Source organism: Pempheris klunzingeri, chromosome 17 (assembly GCF_042242105.1).
Source record: "Pempheris klunzingeri isolate RE-2024b chromosome 17, fPemKlu1.hap1, whole genome shotgun sequence".
Lineage (NCBI taxonomy): Eukaryota > Metazoa > Chordata > Actinopteri > Acropomatiformes > Pempheridae > Pempheris > Pempheris klunzingeri.
The window spans coordinates 3952482-3975626 of NC_092028.1; the positions used below are offsets into that span (position 1 = coordinate 3952482).

A 23145-nucleotide genomic window follows, 5' to 3' on the forward strand; every position below is an offset into this window, starting at 1 on the left:
CTTAACCCTTTAACGTCCTCACCAAGAAAAAAGCAATGAAAAAATTTATTCTTTATATATTTTATTTCCTTGGGGCACTAATTACAAAAATCAATGTTTTTTTTATGAACAGACCCCACATTTTTTGAAATATTGGCCTCTACCAAACGGTTGAGATGTCGTAAATATAACATGTTTTCAATAAGATATAGTGAGTCAAAATGTGCTCTACCATATGGTTGAGCAGAAGGTTAAAGGGTTAAAGCAAGTTTATTTCATATATGAGTGATATTCTTCGGTTATTTGAGTTACGGTTTGATCTTGCCTGTATGCTTCTGGCCATTTCACTGAGGACAGGAGAAGATAGGTCTCTTGGCAGTAGTTTTAAATGCTGCCGTGGTAATGCCTCACAAGACTTGAATGTACAAAAAGTGGGCTGAAAATTTCCACGACTAGGCCTTAAGTTCATGTTAAAAAAGGGAATGCATGCTCGTCGCCTGCCAGTTCTCACTCCACTCCAAACAACAAGCACTTAGTTTGCCTGAGGAAAAGCCTCTCTCTGTATCACACACACAGTGCATACAGGCACAGTGGTTGTGGGAGTGAACTTTTACCAGACACTTTTCAGAGGAGAAAGAAGGCAGAAAGGGAGATGAGGGCATTGTACAAAATAAAGGAGAGTGAGGGTGTTAAGATTAATATCATATGCTGGGAGGAGAGGGATATCAGGGAGCAGGCTAAAGCAAAGAAAGCACAAGCTTCCTTATGAGCTCGGGGTAATAAAAGCAGACTGAGGAGAAGAGTAACTGAAAGATGATGCAACCATATAAATAAAACCTTTGGAATGTGACCAATTGTGGGAAGAGCACAAGATTATTATTTGCTTTCTTGTCGAGAGTAAGATGAGAAGATCAATAGCACTCTCCCGTCTGTGAGGTACATATAAAACTGGAGCCGGGCTGAGCTTAGCTTAGCATAAAGACTGAAAACAAGGGGAAACAGCTAGCCTGGCTCTGTCCAAAGGTAACACAGTCAGCTAACCAGCACCCATAAAGCTTACTGATTAATATTTTATGTCTTGTTTAATCCATACAGAAGCTGATGTGTAAAAATAACCAATTTTGGCAATATGCATGAAGATTTCTAGCCATAACCACATGCTGACAGGTCCTTCATTTCTGGTTTCTTTGTTCAAACAGTGTTGAAAGAGGTTTACCCAAGTCAAAATACAGAAATATTAGCAGTCAAATGTACTGAAAGTGTCAAAAGTAAAGTAATGTAATGTAATGTAAGCAGCAATATCCTTAAATTTCATTTAATAAATAATGCATCAATGCAACAACTGACTATATTTTATCACTTAACTGTTTGGGCTACATAATGTCAGAAAATTGTGAAACATTCCCATCACATAGGGACATTTTGGCTTGAAAAATGACTTGATCAACAGATAATCAGGATATTGGTGACTTTTATTTTCTGGTGAATGACTAAAAAAATGAATTGACTGGTAGTAGCTGTACATATTTTATTTATCAAAAGCAGTGGTGGAAGAACTATTCAGATCTTTTACTTAAGTAAAAGTATTTATATTACATGAGTACTAGCATCAAAATATACTTAGCTGCCAAAAGTTAAAGGTAAAGGTGTGGCTAAGAACATTATTTGAAGTAATGAACTACAGTACAACAAAAGATACCAATATTTACACAATTTACAAATAACAAATGACAAATATGCGGACAGAAGAGGTGACATGAAGCCTTCCTGACGCAATTTCAACCCTGAAACAGGAACAAATTCATAGAAGAATCCAAGTTGTTTTTCTCACAGAATCAAATTCAGGTCAGTCAGTCAAGTGATGTTCACCCACCAGCAGCTGCAGCCGCTCAAATCTTTGACACAGCAGTACACAATCATATGACTGAGTAAGGAAACACTGTGAAACACTCAACTTGTTGTGACTAACGGATGTGTGTATATCTTCCACCGCTGAGCCCATAAAAGGACAGAAAGCTCATTCCTGATCTTTAAAAATCTTGCATAAGACCGTTGATCACACTGTTATACGATTTATCTCTGGTGGAGTTGGCAGTGAGTGACTGGACTTCTCCTCGAGGATGTGCTGTAACTGAGCGTTTTCTGGATGATGATGATGATGATGATGATGACTTATCAGTCCATGTGTTATTAGTGAGAGATGGAATCCAAAACATCCTGTTTTCACTGCAAAGAAAAACTGACATATGAACATGAGAGTGAATCATAATCACTGTAAATGAAGCCAACTGTAAAAAGTACCTCTCACCCCAACTCGCAGAGAATATGATTATGGCTCTAATAATCAGGCTGGATGGATGGACTGATGCTTGGGTGAGCTGCAGAACATTTCCAGCTCTTGTCACCTCTTTTTCGCTGCTGTATGTACATTTTTATTCCCTTAAATGACTTGAGAGCTGTGTTATCCAACTCTGATGTCGTCTAGAGGGACAATTTCAACAGCAGCCACAAACCATCTTAATGTTGCGTGCTGATGTATCAGGTGGAATGACTTGGCTGTGGATGCTCTGTAGGTATAACCTGATACTCTGTTGAGGCCTGGCTGAGTATTAGAGGGAATGCTCCTGAGTACTATTATAGTATGCTTCTGCACTGTATCACCGCTGTGTGTGTTTACAGTTCAGGGATTTCGCTGAAATTCACGTGTAGAGCAATTCAGTTGCATTTTCTGCAAGGTCATGCTTTCATAGCTGTTAACTTCAGGTCATATATGTTCTATAAAACCTGCAAATATCTGTATTAAATCATCCAGAAATATAAGCGTGATTGTGTGTTTTAGAAATGTCTTTTTTTCTCAAAAGTTAAAGATGTATTGACTTTAATTTGATCATATATGAGGCAGGGTTGGGGGCTCCATTTCAGATCTGATAAACTAGTTGGATTACAGGCGTCTGCAAAGGAAAAAAAAGCTTGCCTGAACATGGAGCATCAGCTTATCTTAGATGTCCCAAAGTGTGGATACACCAAAGTCAAACTGCCAAAAGCAATATAAGCATGAGGATACTCACGACAAGTCCCTTGCTTAAATATTTATCTCCCATCCATCATGTTAGAGTAAGAACCCGTGAAGAGGTCAAATCTCTTGACCTAGTGCTGTAGTTGACTTTGTGCCAGAAATTCCTTCTAGAGTAAGAGCTGGTGACATTTTTGCTAACCGGAGAAGGATGAGTGCTCTGCCTCTGCCTGCCGCCGGTGCTGCACTGTGTTCTCTAACCTGTAGTCAGTGTTGGAGGAAGTATTCAGATCCTTCACTCAAGTAAAAGCACAAATATTACGTTAAAAAAAGTCATGGATTGAAAATGTTACTTAAGTAAAAGCATGTAAGTAATATCAGGAAAATGCACTCTATTAGTAGTAAAAGTACTTTCTGCAGATCGATCGCTTGATTTCTAAAAATTCTGACAACAGAGAAAAGATTTAGCAAGAGCCCAAAGTGCCACCTTAACAATGCTTGTGTTGTCCAAACAACAACAGTCCAATCCAACAGTTCAAGAAAAACATGAATGATTAAAAGGAAAAACTGCCAATCCTCACATTGCAGCTGTATTTGTATATTTTCATATGTTTTTGTGCAAAACTCTTCATTGCTAAAGTAACTAAAGCTGCCAATTAATGAATTATACAGAGGTAGAAGTATTAGGTGTCAGGACAAGAAAATATAACTACCTCATGTTAGTGCTTGAGTAAATGTACTCAGTTACACTCCGCCACTGCCTGTAGCTTCATTTAGTAGCATTATATTCACCATATTAGAGATTCCAGACCTTTATTTGTCACATACACATAATGATGATAATGATGAGTGTTGTGTAATAAAAGCAGTGTTTGTGATCTAACCTTAACAAGGAGTTTCCAGTACAGGTCTGCAGTGCTTCTGTGATGTTACTGTGAGCGCTGTATGGTCATGTAAAAACACTACAACACATGGAACAAAGGAGAGGGGGAGAATTTCTTTATAAATAGTTTGCAGCGAAAGAGAAAACTTGAGTGCATATGGTAGTTTTTATGCCAGTGTGATGTGAGCTGGTGAAAGGAAGGGTAGGCGGGTGGCTGAATACACAGCATATTTGGGTAGAGTGTGTGTGTGTGTGTGTTGCTGAGAGCAGCGCTGAAGTGCATTTAACAGTTCTGGGAGGGCAATCAGAACCCCCAATGCTCTGCAAACAGTAGAGTGAGTCAGCCTGCACTACAGGCCTGTAGACCCACAGTTAACAGATTACACAACATGAAAACGTGCACTAACAAACAGGGCAGACAGTTTACACACACACATACACTCTTAAAACATATAGGATGATTCATGTTCTGAATAATACATTCATACATAGAACAAGACAAAACTGCTGTACCAATCTGCTAACATTAATGAAAGGCTGTAACTTAAATATTACAATATTGGTCCATTATAGCAACTGATAATATAACAGGATTAGTCATATTTTTTTTTACCAATTTAAAGCGTTTATGTCCCATATTATGCAAGAAGCAGTTCTTACTGTCTTTTAAACATAAATATGCGTCCCTGGTGTGATGCAGGCTGCCAAACTATGTGAAAAAGTTTTGCCAAATCATTTAATAAAGAATCAATTCTTAAAACATCATACATTTTGTACAGTACAGTAGAAAATAGTTCTTCCAGTTCATCCAGCACTGATGTGTCACTAATATGTCCTACTATTTGACCAAATCACCAAGCATGCTCTCCTCTCTTTGAGTGTTTTGCCCCCTTTGACTTTCAGTATCTTCTTCTGTCCTTATTTACATTTACATTACATATTAATTGACACCTTATTCAGAGTCATTTACTCTGGGTGAACAGGTGGGTGGTTCGGTGCTGTGCTCAAGGACACTTTTCAGTTAATCATCAGGGTACTGGGTAGAGTTACTGACATCTTCACTAATTCTCTGTGAGTGGCTCACCCAATATTGGTTTTCAGTTAGCACAAATCTGGATCTCATAACTCAAAATGTGAAAATTTTTATATTTACACAACTTTCACTTCCAGCCAAGAATTTCTACAGCAACAAGACACAGTATTTAGTTGGTGGAGGGAAAAACTAAAATATTAAACTGAAAGCCCACAGCTTGAAGCTCTGTTTAATATTTGAAACTGTTGTAAAATATTGTGAATGGTGTATAAAGGCAGAAAAATACTCCAGGTCAGACACTATTTCAGGTTTTTCCATCAGGCTGCTAAAAGAAAACAAAAATGTTTCACTAAATAAATTAGTTTTTTGTAAATGATGTATGAGAAAACTGATGATTGGACACAACACAGTTTATTCAATTTACATCCTTATTCTTACACATTTATTGACATTTACTAACCAACGCTGACACTGCATTTGCCATTTCTTAGTAATTTACTGTAGATGTGACACAATTAGTTGATTGAATGATTAGACGAACTACAGAAAATGTATCTTCAACTTTTTCAATTTGTTTGAGAATAGTTTGAAGTGTTTTTTCAAGCATATGTGCTAGGAAATGTTCTTATCTTATAGCTTGTCTTATATCAAATATCTTTTAGGATATAGGTTTTGGGGCAAAAAAAAGACAACACTTTGGATTTCAGGAAATTTTGATGGCATTTCTATCCAAATGAATAGTTTTTTTACATTGTGCCAACCAGCCTTGTTTAAAACTCTCTATATACAGTCTATATATCTATATCAGTAGGTCTGTTTTAACCTCTTCAGGACAGTTTGAAAAGTTGTAAAACAATATTGTTAAAGCAAGGACATGCAGTAAAATGGAAAAACCAGTAAATGACATGACCATAATAGGAGCAATCACAGATGAATAACTCACATTAGATCTCGCCCTCTCTCTCTCTGATTTCTGCTGTGTTCTTGCAGCTCTCTCTGTCTCACTGTGTGGGGCTCGCCGCTCACACAGTAATCGTTATAATCCAGTGAAACAGCTGCATCGACTGCCTTTTGATTTGTGATCTTTTATAGTCGCCAGTAAAAGTAACCCCCCTCCCCCTCCCTCTCAGATCTGTCCTCAAGTGTTCCCACTGTTATTAATGGCGGTTGGGAATCCGGTTGATTTAAATAAGAGTGCGGCACGTTCATAAGATCAATGTGCAGCTGTTTTAAGAGGGAATTTATGACTGCCAGCCGCTGTCCCGCTGTGCTCACTGTGCAGATTTTGCGCTGATACCGTGAGCTCACTTTAAAGGCGTGCAATGTAAATCATAGGCAGAGGCCGGCTGTGGGGTCAAATCATTTAAGGTTTCATCACAGCGAATGAGCTTCAACTACAACTTCATCATCACCACAATCCACTACCTCGGTGCTGCTGCCAGTTTATTAAAGTGAACTGAATTGAGTGTGATGTTTTCCAGGCTGTGGATATAAACCTGAGGTGAGAAAGTTTAAAGGACGCTTTGTTCTCCTACTCAGATGCAAAGCACAGCTGTGAGCTTTGCTGCTAACACATACACACACACACACACACACACACACACACAAGGAGCATTACATCACCCCTGTTTCTATGCAACACCAAGTTTGACAAGAAGCTGAAAGCTATCTGATTAGCTTCAGCCAACTTAAAGTGATGAAAGGGAGGAAGCTGGAGTTAGAAATAGACAGTGAAAGATATTGATTGCTGTGTTGTTTGTGAGCAGAATGAAGGGTTTGTTCAGATGTAGGCCTGGACCTGAAACACACTCACAACAACCCTGCCAGAGTTTTTCCTTGCATGCTGCATCCTGCACCTAGGATGCATATAACATTTATTTATTTATTTATTTATCTCCTGTAGTCAGTGTGGTTATGTAGTCTCACTGTTCCACCGCACAGCAAAACAAACACATCTCTACATCTAATTTGTTGGTGATGAGGCTGAAATGTTTAAAGTAGTTTGAGCATCAGAATACACAACTCAGACATACTTTAGATGGTTGAACATGAACTGACTTGTGTGAGCTGGTTGACATAATTGCTAAAAACATGCAAATGTAGCTTCAGAGTGAAAGTTGAGGTGTGTATCTATCGATCAGCTAATCAAAAATTAGAAATCTGTCTGTGGGGTTTAAGGTTGTGGCCGGAGACCTTTGTTGTCTGTACAGCTGAAACTATTATTCAACGAGTTGAAAATTGATCTCTCAGGAAAAAAAATGTAAAACTATTTTGACAATTTTGGTAAAGTTTAAATCACTTTTAAGCAAAAATGTTTTCAAATGTGGATATTTTCTCAATGTCTTAGTCCTTTGTGATTGGAATATATTTTAATTCAAATTTGGTTGAAAAGAGGCAATTTGAATATTTAACTTGCGCTTCGCACTGATAAATGTAGAAAATTCTCTCTCCTTTGATTTCATGTTATCTCTCCACTGTCCGCTATTTAATCAAACAAAGAAATTATTCAAGTCAATAAATATAAACTGTATAATGTAAAATGTTTAGCATTAAACTACCTCCTGCACATCACCTATTTACTTGAGAAAATATAGATTTGTGAGGATCATTAGTTGGTATGTGTTCCCTTTGTACATTGTGTCTCCTCGGCCGTAAGCATGTTGCTGACGACTCTTTTAAGCTTTTACATTCATGCCAGTGCTTTAATTCAGGTCTGAGGGATTAGGTGGAGGTTTGTCAGGGTGCGGCGCTGTGCTGCAGGCAGGGCTCAGCTCAGTCCTGCAGAGCGGACGCTTTAGGTCCTACAGTGGCATGGAGAGCACACCTGGTGGTTAGTTTAGCTCAGTCTCACAGCTCCAGCTCAGTCAAATAGACACTTAACAAAGCAGTACTTCAGCTTGCTTTCGCCCTCACCGTAGCCAACATTTTTCCCAGCTGCTATCTGTAGCTGTGCTCTCTCCTGGTCTCTCTCTGGCCCTTAATGGTCCCTCTATGCTGTCAAGATGAAAGAAAATGTTTTAGTCATCAGTCCAAATTGGTGACCCTCTGCTCCTTCTCCTCTCCCTCCTCTTTTGAGGTTTTTGGATGTACAGAAGTGTCAGCACTACGGCCCAACTTGTTTGTTGTTTCACAGCATTTTCAAAAAAATAAGAGCAGCGCAGAAAGATGACACAATCTGCTGATGTGCCTCTGCTGTCATATACTGTCAAAGACTGAAACCAATATCATTAGACCCATCCTGCACAATAAAACACAGAACCACCTTAAAACTGTTAAAGGTGGGAAATAAGTTAGGAGCAGCTCAACAGAGGTAATCAGAATTGTTCTGTCATTCTACTTTGATTTGGAAACAGCTGAGGCAGGTGAAACAAACGCACCTCCACTTCTGTGTGTTTCGATGTTGTCATGCCACATGAAAATGTAATGCGAGATGTAAAGTGGACAGTAGTGGGACAACAGACCAAGCTATTAAGCAGAGCTGTTTTAATCAACATCTCTCTGTGGTCCCATTATAATTTGTAATTTTGGTTGACATCAGCCCATGGATGAGTCAGTGTGCACTAGTTCAAACTCTGTCGTAGCATCCTGATTTTCATTCTGACGCTGAATTTTCATGTTTTTTACACCAGGTTTGTCAGAGAGGAAGCAGCACTGAATACTATGGGTCAGTGCTGTTGTTCACAAAACAGCATCTTAGAAGTTCAGCTATTGAGCAAGCTGTCATTTCTGACTCCTTACTTAGGGAGTCAGTTGTATATAAATTACTCTCTTCACATTTCAATACACACAGATATGTATTGTTGTATTTAAATGTACCTCAATAAGTAATGCTACATGATCACATTGACTGATACCCTTGAATCTTCACCTGTCTCCACCCTGTAACAGAAGGAGCCATCTGATTGGCTACAGATAATCTCCTGTTGATAAAAATACATTTGTTAATCGAGCCTAATATGTTTTTGAGGAAAACTGAAATTACTCTGAAATAAATATATTTGTGGATTTCTACCACATTTATTTAAAGCCTCTAGTTGATTTTCTGAGTCTGCCAGTTTTCTTACTCATTTCTTACCCCAAAGTCCCCCTGGGCACATCTTTGTCACGTTCTGGCTGCAGCCTGGTTTTGTTCCATTCTCCATGTGGCTTCAAATCCCATCAGGAGAAATGTTTCTGAAACATTTTGCCTGGCTGATAAGTTGACTTGCTCAGATTTAGTTGACTTGGTCGTTTTCCTGTGATTCAGGCTACGTTTCTTATTTTGTCTGGTTTAAAAGTGTTTCTTGTATGTATTCACTACTACAGACAGCAGGATTAAAGTGAAAGTGTTTTTTCACATCCAAGACGAACCTCTCGTCGTCCATGGTGTTTAAAAACCCTTGACTGGTTGACGCCTGGCCCGGTGCTATGATAAATTAATATTGATGTGGTGGTAGAATATACAATTGAAAGTCTGCACGGAGTGTTGTTCTACAAAATAAACACTAAACTAGGTCATTTTTTTACTGGTGAGTTCCACCCTTTAGTTCAATCTACCACTAATGTGTCCATGATTCTGAGCACGTCAAACAGCTGTTCTTAAATGAGGTTGTTCTTGTTTCCAAAGTCTCAGAGCACAGGATCACAAATAGATGCAAACCAGTTTCCCCCCGCGGACTTGATTACATGATTGTGATTGGCGTAGGTGAGGTGTTGCTTTTGCAAATGCCGTTATTAGCGCGAGGTGTTTACTTGGCCTGTGTTCTGGGAATGCCTGTCTCTGTGGGTGCTGCCGAGGGACTCTTCTGAGAACTGGACAGCTCTCGCTCTCGTCTGACCAGAAGGCTGTGACGCACTCCGCTGTGACACCGGTGACTCACTGGTTCCCTGTTCCTGGATCTGTGAAATCTCATCCTACCCTTCATTGCAGTTCCTGCTCCACTCTGTGACCTGGCATGTCCCAGTGTGTCCACACGTCTCGACTGAGACACTCAGATGGACCACAGGCAGGAGAGATCCCTCCCACTCATTCAGACATCTCCTGAGCTGAGGGTGAAGCTGCTTGTCTTGTCTTTGTTTATGATATACTGACACCTTGCAGAGAAGCAGAGAGGAGGTTTGTTGTAAACAATCAAAGGCAAAAAAGGGTAGAAGAGACAGTGAACTGGTGCTAAAAAACAGCATAAATCTACACACACACACACACACACACACACACACACACACACACACACACATATATAGTTCTTTTAACAGCCTGTAACCTGAACTTGAGCCCACAACGTCTTGGTTTGAGGTTTTGACCATTTAGGTTCTACTGTGTTTTACAAACCAGAACATTTTGAAAAGTTGAATAGTCAATTGAAAAGTATCTGCTCCAGATTGTAGGACAAACGTGACCATATTCATGCGTTGCATGAAGTGCAGTTCACGAAGGAGAGAGCTAGACAGCTCTGAGTCTGCTGCCGTCTACAGCGCTTGGTTCTTGGCACTCCTTCGTGAAGCAGGTGACCTGCAGCCTCCTCTTCTCCAAGCTGGAGGACGGTTGCATCTGCAGAGACTCAGTCTGCCGCTGTCTACAGCCCTCAGCTCCGAGGATTTTTGCATGAAGCGGCTGACCTCCAGTCAGCCAGAGCCGGCCTGCTCTTCTCTGAGCAGCAGAGCCACCAACTCTGGTCTGTGTGCAAGGATCGGGGAGGCACCTGCCAGAGCCTCCTTTACATAAGCCAACTGATTTATATTTAAACACCATAGCCTACATTGTAAGCTGCTGTTTAGGGCCCCGCAGCCACCAGGGACCCCCAAACTCACATCCCCTCCGATTCAACCTTATGTATTAATATGTTCTATGTACTCATGTAGTAGGGTGCTTGTTGATAATGTCATGTTAGCTACTGGCAGTCTATGATAGCACGCTAAGGATCATCACATTTGTTTGATCCACAACTGGGACCATGGATCCATGTTGGCAACCTGTGAATGAAGAATGCACTTGCATCCATGTGTGGCCGGGGCGCCCTCAGTGAGTGAAAGGTTCACCGGCAGGTAAAAATTTCTAAAAGATGTGTAAGAAACAATCGTAGTAAACCAACAGGGCCTGTGTGTTTGCTGAATTAGACTTTGTGCAGACTTTTGGAATGTGTCACCTCATACATATCCCCTTTTTGCCAAGAATGCTAAATGAAGCTAACTTAGCTTGCTACCTGGATTTAGGTGCAAAAGTAACCTAGCAACACATTGCATGAAACAGCTACAGTTTTTAATGGTGTGTGTCCGCAGGAAAAGTTGTGGCAAACATTTGTTACATCAAAATGCTGAGAGATCCTGTCAACCGGTGTCTAACTGAGCTGTTTGAAAGAATAAGTAGCAGAGTAGGAACTTTGTTGTTGGAAAAAGGAAAATGAAACTACTGAATGCGGTTTTCAGCCCTGAAGTGTGATGACACAAACGGAAGGCCCAATAACCAAATCACTCAACTTTCAACACGTTGACAATACGTTAACAACACATTCACCATGCTCACATAAAGTGTAGTGTACGCGTTAAGAATGTCGTTTGCGTGTGGTTAACATTTTGTTAACGTATTTTGAACGTTGTGAAAATTCCATCTATTTGAGCTGTTGGGCCTTCCGTAGACACAGAGTTAGTTAACCAAGCTTCACTCTTATTCCTCCTGTATACTGTACTACTCCTGTGTTGAAGTCCCATACGTCTATTCATCCATTCACCCACTCTGACCCCTTCCCTATGTGGACCACGACTCCTGTCGTTCTTCCTGGGAGAACAGTTCCTTAATAAATAACACAGGTCGGATATTGTGAATCAGAGTATTACTTGCATATTGAAACATCCTTGCATTGCTGATCACATGTCCTGTATTAATTACCATGTTGCAAATCAACGATTTAATTTTTTCCCCCTGAGAACCCCTAGAACTTGGAAAGCAAGAGGTGTTCCAGTATGAAAACTATAAATACAGAGTGATTTGAAGAGAGGAGTCAAGACAGCAGTGGGGTGAAGCGAATGACGGAGAGGGTCGGGCCTCCCTGCAGGTATGCTGCTCCTTTGGTAGTGGATCACAGGCGATCTCCTCCTCCCTTCCTATTTCGTTTCCATCAACACATTATCTCAGGAATAAACACAGTGCAGCAGCTCTCAGCGCACAGACAGACGCAGATGTGGTGCATTTCATGTCAAAAACTGCGGACATCCCAGCGTTCAGGGCAGAGAGGACCGTCTTTGTTTGAAAAACGCTCAGTGTCGAGCCGTGGGAGGCCAAATGACTGTCAAACATCTGTCAGTCATCCTCCAACGAGCAGAAACCTGATGGCACCTTGCTGCCTCCATTAGTCTGCCTCCCACATCACCTACAGCTACAGCTGCTGTGCTACATACCTGCCAACTTCTCCACAGCCTGCAAGATGCATCTTTATTTGCAAAGCTGATAATGTTATTCATCTTGCTCCCTGGTTTTCTTGAAGCGAAAACAGTGAAATAAAAACAGTTAAAGGCCCTGAAAAGGTCTTCTCTCAATCAGCTTCTTAATATGAGTGATGAGATCCAACAGGGACACATGATTTCTGCCAAAGATTTCTATTATAAGAGATTATATGAAAGAAAAATACTACAAAATAAGAGTTGAAGACAAGTTCTCAGATGCTGTAACCATGCTTTAATTCTTCTACAGTCATGGCACATGGTTTTAAAAGCCTTTTTCATTATTTTCACATCTAAATCCTTCTCCCTTTCTCTTCCTTTAAAACGCTGAAGTATTTTTGATGACTCATGCTTCACTCTGGGGTGCATACATAAATTATGTCCAATCAGTTTGATTTGGAGAAACCATCTAACTTCTGTCATTGTACAGACACCCAAAGTGATCGAGAAGTAAGAAAATCACATTCATAATCACACTGACATTTGTGACCATGCTAATAACTAAAAATCAGCCTTGATACAAAGCATTTCTCATCAGTTTGTCTTAACATGGGCTAAGGAGGTGTGAGTGGTAGCAAACAGGCCTTCATAGAGCTCTGCATCGCTGTGGATCTCCAGACAGGCTCCCTAAGCCGTGTCCATTTTTAAATCACCCGAACAATTTGATCAGATGCCTGAAATTATGCCCTATCCACATATGCCGTTTCTCCTTTTGAAGTGCGTCACATTACTTGAGCTAACAGTCATTCCACTGTGTCTTTAAGTCTTCACACAACACTGCTGACATGAAAAAAGCATGTCTTCACAGCCCAAGATGCCCTGCTACATCTGTGTTGTGTGTGTATGAGCGTATGATGGGAGAGGGAGAGATGGTGCGTATGGGCCTCCCTGCCTTAGCGGGGTCATTACCAAGATGAATATAGTGATTATAAGGATGAATAAGGTGTGATTATGAAGATGAATAAGGCGATTAGGGCTCTTGTCATTGCTGCTGGGGTGGCTGTTCATTAGGAGAAGATGTCAGTGTGTAACATGTGTGAACCCATTACCTTTTCATCCACAGGGGATTTGTATGCACATACCTATACACGCGTGCACTTGAGAGTGCTGCATTGCCGTAAAACCAGACCAGAGGAGACCATTTGTGTTCATTTGTGCGGTTAAATGACCCTTGTATGCAATATATCTCTTTCCATTGGCTGTTTGGTGCTAAAATCCCACTTATGTGTTTGACCCCAAAAGGACGCGGGCATACCTGACTGCGTTTGCAGAATGCTGTGTGGAGCTAACACTAGCTTGCAGGCTGCCGTGCTGGTACTGTAACAGCAGCTGACTAATGCTGCATGCTGTGTCACTGAAGCCGCTGTGTGTCCAGGGGTTAAAGACACCTCACGGTCTCTGTTCATGTCATCCTCCCCTAGTAGGGGCCCAGATAGCTATATCCATGGCAACCGAAGCGAACGGTTTCAATGTCCACATGGCAACGGCTGCTGTAGGGAGGAGGGAGGATGTGAAGGAGGGGAGGAGGGGGCCTCTGGATGCTGACGCACTCTGTGGCTGCCTGAAAGTTTTTCAGAATGCCGCCCACTGACGAATCAGAAGTGGGCTTGAATCTCTCTCTCTCTTTAACTCCTTCTCTTTTAAACACCACCTCCTACTCAGTCAAGAGTCCTCCTGACCCTCTGCAACCCCCCGCCTCACTCCAGCCTCCCCATCCCATCACGCACCTCCTCCGTGTTTGTGTCTCATCAAACCTTTGTCTCTGTCTGCAGTGCTGTCGCAGCTGTGATTGTGTTTGATCACTGTTTGAGGGTTTCATGTGTGGGCAGGCCCGACCAGGATGTCTCTCTCCACGGGCATCCAGGAAGAATTCATCCAGTTCCTGCAGATATGTACAACGTGATGGTAGCCAATGCGAAAACAAAGTGGAGAGAAAGGACTTTTATTCATTCACCCTGGGTATGATAGGGTGTGCAGATCTGACACAGATCATGGCAGCGTGAGGAGCTCCATGTGACAGTAGCAGCACATTTAAAACAATTTGGAGAAGCAGCATAATGGTTATGTCAACTCAGTGCTTCTAATTATTTTAAATTATTTGTCGGTAAAATCTGCTTGTCTTTGAATTTTTGTCTTGTGAAAAATTGAAATTTGAATCTATTCCCCATAAATTCTGGTCCAGTCTTTGTTAATTTCTAATTATTTATATAACGTAGAGTCATATTAACTTCAGTATCTTTTGGATAGCATGGCAAAAGGTCAACAGATTTGTGGACTGACATGTTAACTTATTGTACGTGATCAGACAGTATGGTGCTTTAATTATATTTCCCACAGTAACCGTGCTTACATTGTTAAAGACAGGTTTGCCTTGTCTCTTTATTGAATAGGAGACCATTGCTGCATTCACATGCATTTCTTCAGTCTCTTAGAGAATGACAGTAGGAAACTGGGAAGCAGGTGGGAAAGAGCCTTTCTTCAACTTGCATGATGCTAACCTCACAGTCAACAACCTCCAGAAAAACACAAGCAGCCCAACGTGAGCATTCACAGTTCTCCTTATAGCATGTAATCACAAAGGTGGGGTTATACACTAGTTTGTCTGACATGTTATTTGACCACATCAGAAGGCAAAAGTGTTTAAAGTTATTCTGAACAGACTCAAGCAAAGGTGGGATGAAAAATGTCATGGACAGGACGGTGTTAAAATGTAGCTGTAACATCTTCAACCAACAATGATTGCTTTTTGCAATACTGTATTTAGCCATGAGGACAACCTTTCTAGTCTTATCTTATTCCAGTGTTTCACAAGAGAATTCTGTAGAATGTAAAGGTACTGAGTTTGAGTTTGTCTATTCTGTTTAGTAAATGTGCAAATCCCTAGAAATTGCTAAAGAACTAAGGCGATTCATGGGGACTGGACCTCTCTTGGGCTGGACAGGACAAGTCCAAGCGTCCAGTAGGACAAGCTTTGACATTATCAATGACCTCAGAGAGAGACGGCCCTACAAATCGATACATTTAAACAAGGAAATTAGGCTAGAGTATTATATGCATCAGTCTCTCTGTCGTACCTACCTTGTTGTGTTTTCACGTTTATCAAATGGGTACCGAGATTTTGGAGTCATGGGTGTGGGGCAGCAACATGCAGATTAAGTCATAGGTGGCGTTGGGCCATCATCATGCTTCATGAGGCTGCAAAATTCATTGCTCGAACATTTTCTTGGAGGGGTGATGGGGGCATGTAAGCAACGTCTCAACAAATGAAGAGATGCTTCTTCAGGAAATCATGTTGTGTGGATGGTGCCGAGCAGCATGAGGTGAACCCACAGCACCGGATCTTCTCTTCTGCTGCACCACGTTCTGACGTGTGACTTCTCAACTTGCAAGCTGCAGATTTATCAACACATTTTCCCTGCTGCCTTCAGATGGCTGCAGGGGTTTAATGACTTGAAGGAGAAGGTCTTCAAACAGTATTATGAGATCAATGCAGACTGATACACCAATGTTTCTGCTTTAACCACATTACTTTTGATGCTGATTGACCTGAGAGTGTTTGATCAAAATAGATTATTTACATTTGAAACATTATTCCATTGTTTTCTATGCACTTTCTGTGGCATTGCAGCAGAAACAGATGTTACTGAGATACATAGAGAGAGAAACATGCCTATAAACACCTCTGTCTGGAATTCTACTGACTGATATAAAGAGAAAAGTTTAAGAACTTTTAAACCTGTGAATGAGATAATGAGAGTCAGGGAGGGAAAATAGATTTTAGTTGCTTTAAAACGCAGAAAGTCCACAGCAGGCCCGCTTGGAAATGTAGTATCTGGTGGGTGCATCAAAGGAGTGTTGTTTACGATTGTGTCAGTTTGGGATCTGTGTCTGTTTATCTAAAGGAATCAGACCTGGGAAAGCATGACCTAGGCAGGAGTGACCTGACCTTTGCCTCCTTATCTGGACACAGAGAAAAGCAGATGTTTATGTTACATTCCTTTGCATTTTAACAAAGACACCAGATGCTGAGCTAGGTGGTCAAGAAGAGTATATAATGTGACCACAGAATGAGCTCAGGAGGAGACGAGGACAAAGGCAGTAGATTTGGCTAGGGGTTATGCTGTCTGTTCCTACAATTGGCTGAACGTCTTCTTAGGCTTCCATGGTGCCTGTTAGACAACTGACCTTTTTGCAATAAACCTATTTTTATTCATTAAGTCGTTGTCAGCGGAAGTTTCCTTTCATCAGCTGCACATCATCATCATCAGAGAAGATACGACAGAAAGATGGCAAGAGAGAAAGTGAGGGTTTCCTGTTCCTGTCTAATAACCAGGAGCCAGGGGCTGTGCTGGTGGTATCGAAAGCATTAGAAAAACCTTCTCAGCTGCATCATAGAGCTCTTTTAACCAGTCAACATCTAAAACTTGGAACACTTCCACATTAAGCAGAACTCTGCCTTAGCTGGAGCTGATCCAAAACCCTGCACCTACATGTGAACATCAGCCCGGGGAAAGCTTCTTTTTAAAAACATGAATAAAGAACAACACAGCAACGTCACCGGCCTAGGAATAGTTTCTCCTCGTAGTTATGTGTTTGCGCCGACAGGGCCTGAAAATGGGCTTGGTGCTGACCGGATAAACCCGAAGTCCCTTAGGAGCAGAACCAGAGCTTCGCTGTGGTGGGTGATCATAAATCTCCATCCACCCACCCCCCTCTCTCTTTGCCACAACAACCCCCTTCTCTCCACTGCACTCCACTCTTGAGTGCCTCTCTGTCTCTCCAGGCTTTGTGGTAATGAAGTGCTTTATGGCTGCAGAGGACAGGAGGGGGATGCAGGGGGCGTGGGGTTAGCCCATAGCTCATTCCACCATAGGAGGGCACAGTGGCCAACGGTGACTGGGTTGATGGAGTAAGTCTGGACAAATGTGCCCGCCCTCCCCCTTTTCATGCTCAAAGACATACACATCACCTGACCCCAGCACAAGGGTCCGAGGGGCTTTGGTGACGGCTCAGTCCCAGCAGGAGATCTCTGATAACCTGTTCCCTCTCAATTTCATCTCTGCAAATTATTCCCACGTGATTTACAGTTCCCATCTGGATTTCAACACAATCTGACACTTTGTTCTCGATGAGGGTTTAAAGTTCAGAGGGTTTCATTTTCCATCTATTGTGTTAAATTATCTGAAGCCCTTTGAGACTGTAACAGTGATTAAAGGCTACACAAATAAGTTTGACTCACTGCCCTTAAAGTCAGGAAAACATTTTTTCACCTTGTTAGTTAATGCTTCACGTCATGAGGTTTGTCTTTAAAGAATTAAATGTCAAAAATGAACAACACCTTTGGCTTCTTTTGTTTTAATATCAAAACCTGACAGCGTCTCCTTCCTGCTGAGCTGAATTTTACTCTCAGTGGATTACTATCGAGGATACTCAAATGCACCAAAAGGCAAACATTTCTAATCAGTGCACTTTTTGATCCGTTTTTAAAATGACACAGATTACAACACGGTACTATGGATAATGTTTTTAAGGACAGCAATTTTGTCGGTCCTCCACTTTGGAAAGTGGAGAGATTGAAATTTTGCATTCATGGTCCTCAGAGGATGATTACTAGTGACTTTTTGCACTGTAAGCATTATCTAATTTCGTTCAGACATTCATGGAGGATGTGGTGAATGCTGGTGATCCCCTGACTTTTCAGCTAGCGCCATCATCAGGTCAAAGTCCCGTTGTTACATCAGCCTAAGTTGCACTTTGTGTTAAGTACTGATTACCAAATGCTACCATGATAACATGCCAAACTATGATGGTAAACATAATTAAGATCATACCTGCTTAACATCAGCATGTTAGCACTGCTTTGAGAAAAGACATCTGTACATGGCTGTACATTCTTTAATCTGGTGTCAAGCCCTAAAATCCTGCAGTCTCCTGGCTGTACTTTAGGAGTTAACAAAACATTTGGGAGCTTTGAAGCACTTTTAAATGTCCCTCTCCTGTCCCTCCAGCCAGTTTAAATCAGGTAAAAGTGAAGCTGCCAAAGCAAGGCACAGTTTCCATGTGACTTTAAACACGGAGCATTTCAGTAGTCCAGTGCACTGTGCTGAATGTGCAAGTGTTCCTCAGTGAATACAGGTGTTTGTCTCTGACTGATAAGTGTTTTGACCCACACCTGAGCCTCTGGTAACACGTCAACATTCAACAGTGATCCCCCTGCCATAGCTCTTAACAGCTCTTTCAACGCCTCGGCCCTGCGTTCACACTCACGTGGGGATGTCTCAGAAATGAAAATGCCATTATAAAACATTTACCAGCCTGCTGAGTTTACATGTCTTACAAGAAAAGGACCGTTTGGAGCGGTTAAGTGTCACATAAATCTTTTAGCACGCTAATTGAAGTGGTTCCCCCAATAGGCCACTCTCCACAGCTGCTATTACAAATCGTACAACTGTAGATGGGATGGCCAGCTGCAAACCAAATCTTACACCCACTTGATAACGTTGTTAAGACACACACATGGTGCTCTGTGGATTGCTGCTGCTGCTAGTTTGCTCAGACAGCTCCACTGGGAGCGTGCAATGTAGTTGTATGTAAACACAAGTCATCTTTCAGTGAAATATGCTCTCAGAGGCGGCACAAGTGCGTTCTCCCTTCCCCTCACTTCTCCTCTCCTGGAAATGCAACTTATTTAAAGCTTTTTTAAGCAGGCAAAGTTGAAGAGGAACATATTGTTATTTCCAGCAGCAGCCTGGGGGAGTAGTTGCAGGAGGCGGAGGAGTTACACCTACAGTATGCACCAGCTTACATCTGAAAGCTGGCGCACTACAGCTAGCTGCCGAGCATCTCCACCAAAGCTTCTGAGGATTACGTGCTTTGAGCTTTATGATACCGCGCTAGTTAACAGAGATCACCTTCCAGCTGATTGGAGCGAGCCCAATTCTAATCCCCAGTCTGTCACTGAAAGAGGAGCTTCATGTCGTATATCAGAGCATCGAGTTGAAAACTGTGCAGGTCCGTTAAATTCTGGAGGGCTTTTTCATGGCTCAGCAATTACTGAGGCTTAAACTGTGACACTCAAACTTGATGTATTCCACCTCCCACTCCATCTTCCCTCTCTGTCCTTCAAAACCTCTCTTTTCCTTGCCCTTCCTTTATTTATCCCTCCTCCTCCTGCCCATTGCATTGTCTCTCTTTCCCTGCTTTTCTTCGTTTTTATCTCTCCCTCTCTTTTGTTCTAATTGCCAACAGAACCTGTTGATGAAAATCAATAAGTGTTTTCTGATTATGGGCCAGAGCTGACACACACACACACACACTCATACACAAGTTGGTACATTGGATCAAGTCGACCAAGTATTAGTGGGTTTTTTGTGCAGGTTCCCACACTTCTAAACATTTTTTTTTCTACTGCATTGAAACTCATTAGGAATGTTTCCATCCAACAATTTACACATGAAAAACCTGAATGGAAAAACTGTAAATTTAAAAAAGAACCTGCACGAGTTGGAAAAGTTGGTGTATCAAGTGCAATGAAAACAGACTTAAGCGCTGTTTGCATGGGAATAATATCATCACCTAACCTGTGTTTGGTGAAATATGGTATTTGATTTCGTTTGCAGTGGAATTTTTACTCTACAAATTACGGACATGCCAGATTAGCACAGAATTGAGATCATAGACGACCTCCACAATTACTGCAAATTACTAGTCCTGTGTGAATAGGGCTTTTGGGCACATCAATCATGACATACATGAAGCATGCGACTTAGATCTGTGTGAGGAGTCTCTAACCTTCCACACATTAACGCATGAAACAAAAAGCACATTGATTCTCATTTTCTTTTATGATTTTCTGGAAACTCTGTGAGTCAGAATTCTGAGTTCTGAGTCAGTCAAAACAAACATTTCCCTCATCTAAATACATCATTCCTGAGCTGAGTCTCTGAACAGACGGTGGCGATTGCCAGCCCGCAGGTAGCCCTGACACAAGTACTGTACGCAGGTGGGTGAGCAGATCGAGGACGCTTTGATGGCTCTCTTTTTCCAGGTGACACTCTCTCTAATGTCTGAGTGGTCTTCACCAGGGGGTCCCTCTTTCCCCGTTGCATGTGGGCCATTCACAAAGTAATAACTGCACCCCGCTGTGCCCATCATTCCTCGCTGCCAAAACCTCCTCTGCAACACCTGGTACCAGGGTAACCAACACCTGTTCACCTAATTAGAGGGACACTGAAGGGAGAGGAGATGAAGAAGTTAATGAAACGCTAATCTAGTCCAATCAAACGCCCAGGCATCTGCCTCCTCACTGCAGCAGCAGGTCGCCGTAATGGCCGCCTTATGCGCGCCTCCCCCGCCATGCCACCTTGAGTGACCTCATCAGTGCCAAATTCAGCTGAGAGGCCACGAATAGAGAGCAGGCAGGAGGAAGCGGGAGGGAGAGGAGAGGGAAGCCGGCTTGCTGCTTCCAAGATGGACAGAGTAGCTGGACGGCGAGGTGTCAGCCAAATGAACGAGCATTAAGAGATGAGGTTCCCTGTGCACAGCAGTTGGAGCGGCTCCAGGTCGCACCAGCTGCGCTGCTCTTGTTTACAAGCCGCCACCTGCTGCCGGAGAGGCCTGGTGCTCAGGTCTGCTTTCTGAAGAGCATCTTCTGGTCTGTGCGAGAGCCACAACCACGCACCACAGTCCACTAATATGAACTGTTCTGACCCGACCTGTGATGTCAATCAAAGAAAAGTGTTTTGTGAGGTATTAAAATGTAGAAGTGTGCTGATCAGCTGTCTGTCTTTTTGGCATCTTCTTGTTTGAACTTAACTGAACTCTGTTTTTCTCGACAGGAAACTTCAAAGGGATGTGTAAACAGATAGACCACTTTCCAGAAGAAACAGATTACGAAGCGGACCCATCTGAGTACTTCTTACGTGAGTACCTCGTCTCTCTATTTTCACACAGAGAAATCCTGTTTGCACCTTGGGTTGATGGTCTTTTGCTGCTTGTCACAAGGTAAAATCACACCAGGCTTTTCTCTTCTGCATAAAATTTGTCCCACTTTTTGCTCCGTCTCAGACTGGAGTGCGGGGCCAGTAACTGCTCTTGGCCAGTATGTCACTGCTGTCTCTGCCTGCTTTTAGCACGAGGCTGGCCAGGCCCTGCCAAGCAGCTCATCTGTTTTTACTGCTTGGCTGTGTGTAACATAACGTGCCGTGTTACAGTCGGCTGTGTACCCTGTAAACACAGCCCATTGATTTCTGCTCTCTTTCCCTTTGTTCAAGCAAGACTGAGATGCCTGTCGAACTCATTTGCCTGCTAATCCTAAAAATCACAACAATGACTTGGAGCTTGTGATGTGTTGTTAGTATCGTTAGCTCGATACTCTCTTTTCATTGGCCAATTGATGAGTTTGAGACATTATTTGTGAATTAGAGACTTGTGTTTGTATCACTCCACGTGGGGGAAGTTTAACTGATGGACTCGACAATTTTCATTACCGGTTAGGCTGAATGTAATCTTATTTTTTATGTTGCTATGACTACTGTTTCTATGGTCACTGTCATAGTGTAGCAACAGCCGCAAATTAAAAGTGTTTCTTTAGTGACAGCTCAGCTCCGCTGTTGTGTAATTTACAGTAATAAAGAAGCAGCACACAGAAAGTAACTCTTTTTCAGTAAATCTGTAAATCTGCTTTTACTTAAGCAGATTTCACTTTAGTTTTGGTTTTGGAAGGATGCTAACTGAAATGTTGCATTTTTGCTGCTCTGGTCCAATCAAGAGGAGTTTCTGCTCCAAATTGGATGTCTTCTTTGCTGTAAGGCAATCTGTTAAGACTATTCTTTTGGAGAGCATCACTGCATTGGAAAACCATGGGTTGGTGGATCATGTAATGAAAAGTTGGAAACAGTAATATTGATTCTACTTGAATTAGGATATTCTAGTCAGCTATTCTAGAGCAGCTGCTTGTTAAACCTCAACGTCTCTTCTTTTTCTACATGTGTTAAAACACGACATGTGGCATGTGTGTGTGGAGGCTTTTGAGTTGTTTTAGAGTGTGAAACAACAAAAAATACAGTACAGATTTAGCATTGCACTGCTACAAAATTGTCAGACTTATAGACGGTTTTTCAAAAACAATCAAAATTGATGCAGCCAAATCTGATATATTCTCTTTTTTATTCCACTCATTCGTCTTTCTTGTCAAAACCTGCCACCTACATTGCCCACAATGCAACTTTACCACCAGGATTTTGCTATGTCTGCCCCTTTAACCTAACCGATAACCTCACTTCTGTCTAACTCCCCCAAATATTCTTTCATTTTCAAACTTGTAGTATTCAGGCCCGACCAACAATGACTCAAGTGACAGCACTTGAGGACGTTTATCAGGGAGCTTCCTCTGGAGAGGCAAAAGGCTTTAAACATCTTTCTTCACACATGCAGTGGTACTGTGCAACACTTACTGCACTACTGGGTGATTAGTAAATTAATGTAATTTTGTTTTCAATGCACAAAATAGTCAAAGTCATAGTCTTTTTTTTTTGTTCCATTTAACTTGCCCAACACCGATTATGAAATGTATTTTTGTGATATATTTGGTAATATGCCACATTAGCTGCTGTCATATCATATAAACACACCAATGTCCTGAGTCCTTGTTAACCCCTGATGTGGTTCACCCCCTCCTCCCTCCTTCCCCGCCTGCAGTCGTTTTTAAACTAGAAGTCAGAAAGTGTCCATCTCCTCATCTCCATCAGTGGGGACAGTAATTGAGGCCTCTCAGAGCGCTGAGCAGTGCGTGCCAGTGCTGGAGATTAAGCCCCGCCAATT

The 23145-nt window shown here is 41.9% G+C and overlaps 1 protein-coding gene across 1 annotated transcript in view; it reads left to right on the forward strand.

Annotated features, from left to right (window-relative positions):
* cacng2a (calcium channel, voltage-dependent, gamma subunit 2a) overlaps positions 1-23145 on the forward strand; it is a 61662-nt gene that overhangs the window by 18935 nt on the left and 19582 nt on the right. Inside the window, exon 2 of the mRNA XM_070848551.1 lies at positions 21162-21245. Within this exon, the coding sequence (XP_070704652.1) occupies positions 21162-21245 (84 nt within the window). The remainder of the gene's footprint in view (positions 1-21161; positions 21246-23145) is intronic.